Source organism: Sorghum bicolor, unplaced genomic scaffold (genome assembly GCF_000003195.3).
Source record: "Sorghum bicolor cultivar BTx623 unplaced genomic scaffold, Sorghum_bicolor_NCBIv3 super_1257, whole genome shotgun sequence".
In the NCBI taxonomy this organism is placed as follows: domain Eukaryota; kingdom Viridiplantae; phylum Streptophyta; class Magnoliopsida; order Poales; family Poaceae; genus Sorghum; species Sorghum bicolor.
This window is the reverse complement of record NW_018396733.1, coordinates 1-4,833: the sequence shown is the minus strand read 5'-3', so window position 1 is coordinate 4,833 and position 4,833 is coordinate 1. Positions and strand designations below refer to the sequence as shown.

The 4,833-nt window shown below is 39.9% G+C and overlaps 1 protein-coding gene across 5 annotated transcripts; it reads left to right on the top strand.

Annotated features, from left to right (window-relative positions):
- Positions 1-482: 482 nt before the first annotated feature.
- LOC8155736 (glutamate synthase 1 [NADH], chloroplastic) lies at positions 483-4,825 on the top strand. 5 transcript variants are annotated; one of them, XM_002488908.2, is made up of 9 exons: positions 485-623; positions 741-932; positions 1,043-1,162; positions 1,253-1,366; positions 1,461-1,613; positions 1,696-1,796; positions 1,986-2,052; positions 2,738-2,767; positions 3,372-3,467. In XM_002488908.2, the coding sequence occupies exons 2-7, from the start codon at positions 831-833 to the stop codon at positions 2,050-2,052; spliced, it is 657 nt and encodes a 218-aa protein (XP_002488953.2). In that variant the 5' UTR covers positions 485-623; positions 741-830; the 3' UTR covers positions 2,738-2,767; positions 3,372-3,467. The 5 variants fall into 5 exon arrangements, 2 of the variants coding, with proteins under 2 accessions (XP_021306346.1, XP_002488953.2); XM_021450671.1 differs by having other exon boundaries at positions 484-932; XR_002448983.1 differs by lacking the exon at positions 2,738-2,767 and having other exon boundaries at positions 483-932; positions 1,986-2,490; positions 3,372-3,488.
- Positions 4,826-4,833: the final 8 nt, after the last annotated feature.

The following is a 4,833-nucleotide window of genomic DNA, read 5'->3' as shown; positions in this document are numbered from 1 at the left end:
CTTTTATTTAAATATAGTGTAGCATGCCTATGTGTTGCTATGGGATAGCTAGTATTTATACTGAAAACATATTTTGTAGGATTGCACTGTTTAGTTTCTACTAAGGCCCTGTTTAGTTCTCCACCTAAACTTTTTTCATCCATCCCATTGAATCTTTGGATACATGCATGGAACATTAAATGTAGATAAAAAAATAAACTAATTACACAGTTAGGTTCAAAATCGCAAAACAAATCTTTTAAGTCTAGTTAGTCTATGATTAGCCTTAAGTGCTATGTGCTAATGACAGATTAATTATACTTAATAGATTTGTCTTGCAGTTTCCAGATGAGCTATGTAATTTGTTTTTTTATTAGTTTCTAAAAACTCCTCCCGACATCCTTCCGACATAACCGATGTGACACCCAAAAATTTTTCACCTCCAATCTAAACAGGGCCTAAAAGTTTTTTTGGAGCCTGAAATGAATAAAACAAAAAATAATTAATCGCCGACGCCTACACTCCATCCATCTTGATGTCTCCGTCGGTTCCATCCCTTTCTCACTCGCTCAGGAGCTTCTTCCTCTTCCGACTCCGTCGCTTCCCCTCCCCTTCTCACTCGCTCACCTCTTCCTCTTCCGACGGTGAGCATCGCCCTACCAATCCTGGACGCCACCATAGTCCTTCCCTGCTCCATCTCTCCATCCTCCAGTGCCCCTCCTCTCTCACCCCTCGGCTATGCTGGATGCCGGTCGCGCCAGGCTGCCTGCTGGTGAAGGAACGGCCGAATCTGGCCAAGGGATAGAGCTCGGGGGTGAAGGAATGGCCGAATCCACCGAAGGGTCAACCAGATGCAGCGAAGGGAGGACCATATCTACAATCCCTCGTTCGAGCGCGACGCGTGCGGCGTTGGGTTTGTCGCTGAGCTTTCTGGCGATTACAAGCGCGCGACTGTGAGTTTCATCGATTCCTTCAAAGAGGCGATGCCACATGTATTGTAGTTACACTATTTTGATTTATCACGTTTGGGATGCCAATTTTGCTCTCCTTTTTTTTACCACAGGTTAATGATGCTATTGAGATGCTTGAGAGAATGGCACACCGTGGTGCCTGTGGCTGTGAGAAGAACACAGGAGACGGTGCCGGCATCATGGTCGCTCTACCACATGACTTCTTCAAAGAGGTGAGTTCTTTGCAACAAAAAGAAATATAAGAAAGCGAAACTGTTCTTTTGGACAGTTAATTCATTGCTTTTGCTTTGGTGTTCCTGCAGGTCACAAAGGATGCTGGGTTTGAGCTACCGCCACCAGGCGAGTATGCTGTTGGAATGTTATTTATGCCAACCGATGAAAAGCGTCGTGAGAAGGGCAAAGCTGAGTTTAAGAAGGTTGGTGTAACACTGTTAATAAATTTGATAGCCTATTAGCAATGCAGGATTTGCATGTTTTCATTTCCTCTGATTAACGATGTTGTCCTTGCAGGTCGCGGAATCACTGGGACATGTAATACTCGGGTGGCGTCCAGTTCCAACTGATAACTCAGACCTGGGTGAATCTGCACTGGAGACAGAGCCAGTCATTGAGCAGGTTTTTATTACCAAGAGTTCAAGATCAGAGGCTGAGTTTGAGCAACAGGTAATTCCATAGCATTAGATGTAATTGCACATCAACAAATGTGATGGATTTGGCTTTAACATTTTTTCATGAATTGTTTCAGCTATATATCCTTAGGAGACTCTCAATCATCTCCGTCCGAGCAGCTCTGAACATTAAGCGTGGAGGAGAGAGGGATTTCTACATGTGTTCTCTGTCTTCAAGGTGCTTCCCTTTTCTCACTTGAGAAGTTTTTGTTTTTGTTTTGTTTTGCTTTCATTCGGTTTCATGGCTGAAAAGGATCAGGGAGTCCCCACTAAGCACAGTTTTTGAAATGAAACTTTGGCAAGAAATTTAAATTTCTGTAGGGGGAGAACGGAATAACCATGTTGATACCCGATAACCATGTTGCAGAGTCCAGCTGCAGTTCTGCTATGGCCGACTGCTATGCCCGACTCGTCAGGATGTGACCTCCGATTAGGTGGTGGGCTACGTTACACCGATACGCCGGCCAACTGCCGTACCGGTATCGCGATACGTATCCGATACCGATACTTCCCGATATGCTTCCGATACGTATCGGAGAAGTATCAGAAAAAAAGACAAATATGATTAATTTCGATACTTCTCAATACACCTCCGATACGTATTTGGGAAGTATCGGTGCTGCAGTCTGAGCAATGGCAGACCGGACCTATCGAGGAAGGGAGAGGGAGTATGCAGAGCAAGGTGGGAGGGTGTGCGGCTCCACATCTTCGGTAGGGATTCATTCATGGACGGCAGCTTGGCAGCTTGGGGGCTCCATCGAAGAAGAAAGGAAGGTGTGAGGATGCATGAGCACTGCACAAACAGCTTGAGATAGGCGGCGGCGGCGGCGGCCAGCATCACGAGAATCAGTTTATATAAGGTTTATTTGCAGGTGAATTGTCCCTATTGGGCTGCTCGGCAAGTGGATTGGGACTCTGTTTTTTTCCTTTTCCTAAAATAAAAGCTATTTTTCTTTGCTATTAAAAATACATTATACTTATGCATATTATTAGTAATAGTAATTATACAATATTATATGTAGTTGCCGTATCGGCGTATCCTATATTTTGAGAAATCACGTATCGCCGTGTCGCCGTATCCGTATCGGCGTATCCGTATCCCGTATCGGTGCAACATAGGTGGTGGGAAGGAAATGTGTTTGGTTTGAGGTAGCTTAGGGCTCCCAACTGTTTTGCATGAAATTCTGTGCAACTGACGCTTTATTTTTCGTAGTGCTAGTGCTTCATTCTGATGTTCTATTCAGCATCTTAAAGCTGCAAACTATGGCTGTAATAAGATTTCTAAATCCATATATTAAAACAGGTTCACTCAAGGTTCTCAAAAAACACCTTTCCCAGCTGGGACCGTGCACAACCAATGCGCCTGTGCACAACCTATTAGTGCCTATATGTGACACATTCCATCTCAGCCCTCTGTTAGTTTGATCATGCGGCTGTGTTTCATTTAAGCTATCATACTATTTAATTAGTGTCATTTTACGCCGATGCTGCTAAATCAATAGAATTACCAATCTGTGAAGTTTCTACTTTTCACTTCTCTGTTACTAAAATTACCACTAAAATTGAATGACAGAAACATTTAGAAGGTAAATGTTGTTATATTGCTTAACTTCATTTATTTGCATATATTGTCCTTTTGCTTTTTTTTTACTGCAAGTTATGTCTGAAAATAGTATATGTTGATCTATAGCTATGCCCTTGTTACCTTCACATTTTACTAATATGCTTGCCTTTCTGTTTGGCAATTCATTAGACATACAGTTGTTGGTTGGGTACTTTCTTGCTGGGTGTGACTTTCCAAGAGTGCAGAAATGAGCGATTTGCAGAATCGCACTCCATTTGGTTTGAGAAGATTCTGGGCAATTTGCAGGTGATGCATATTACTTTCGTGCAATTTATGTAGAATGTATGTTCACAAATTTCTAACTTATAATATCCTCAGAAGTTAGTTTTGCCTTTTCTTTTTATTCATTGCTGTTGTGTGTCTGCATTGTATTCTTATATGTTTTTCTCCTTGCATTGATCCAGAAATTAGGTAAAGATTTAAGTGTGCATTTTTGGTGTCTTATGATAGCCTGTTTATGTCTTTTTGATAGATTGGAATGGACATCATAGCCACATGCCATCTATTGATTTGAGACTTTGAGTGCAGATAAGTTGAATCATTTTTTTTTTTTTTCATGATCTATTTCAGTTTTCATACTTCTCATCAATATTTCAATATAAAACTGCTCTAAACTACTATATTTGTCTTCTATGGTACATATAGTTTTCTTAAAGCGATATAGCGTGTTTAGCCCCTCCTTATATTTTCATGGATTTGTCTTTTGTCACTGGTGATACTTGATAATAGATAGAGCTCTTTTTATATCATATCTCCAATTATTTGGCACTTTGTGTTATACAGCATGTGGATTTGCAGATGATCCTAATCTGAGTTTACTGATTCTTGTTCTTTCATCATGCTTTATTGCTTTGGGAAAAGAAAACCTAACGAAGGCATATATACTAAAATTTAGAATTCACAATATAAATTTAATAAGAAGAGCTCTTCCACCGTATCTATTTTTCTGTTCTAACTTCTAAGAACACATCCTCATTATTTCAGTCACAAACCTGTCTTATTTTTATTATCACTGCACTATCATAATCACCACTATAATATTTTATATATCTACATATGACTTATTACGGACCATCTGGTCTTAACATATCTTTACTTTATTTGTCTATGTACTCACGCCGCCTAAAAGTATCGCTTGTTGTCTGTATGTTGTCTTTTTTAGCATGCACTTGGTCATATATTTATTAAGTAATGTATAAAAGTTTTTCTTAGCAAGCTTTCAATTGGTGATCATTTTATGACATGAATATTAAAATATGGAACCTTTGTCTGGTGTATAATAGATTAATAGTTCTGAAGTAATTGGGGCTGGGCCCTTCCATTTTGAGTGCCACTGAAACATTCTCTGTTCATTTATAAGGCCGTATGTAAATGCATTTTTCCTTTTCCATTTACAGGGTGGACTTTTTGTGTATGACATATTCTGGGTGTTCTTCATTCCAGTTATGGTTAGTGTGGCTAAGTATTTTCAATGCAGGAGATAGCTGCACCCCCATTCTATAATTTTTCAATTAATATTAGTTACTTTGAACTGTGTAAAGAGCTGTTTTAAATTTTTTATTTGAATAGCTGCACCCCCAGTCTAAAATTT

Coding starts and splice junctions, on each gene's coding strand:
- LOC8155736 (XM_021450671.1), top strand. CDS start 831: ATGCAGCGAAGGGAGGACCATATCTACAATCCCTCGTTCGAGCGCGAC. Junction 1,163..1,252: donor CACATGACTTCTTCAAAGAG/GTGAGTTCTTTG, acceptor GTGTTCCTGCAG/GTCACAAAGGATGCTGGGTT. Junction 1,614..1,695: donor AGGCTGAGTTTGAGCAACAG/GTAATTCCATAG, acceptor GAATTGTTTCAG/CTATATATCCTTAGGAGACT.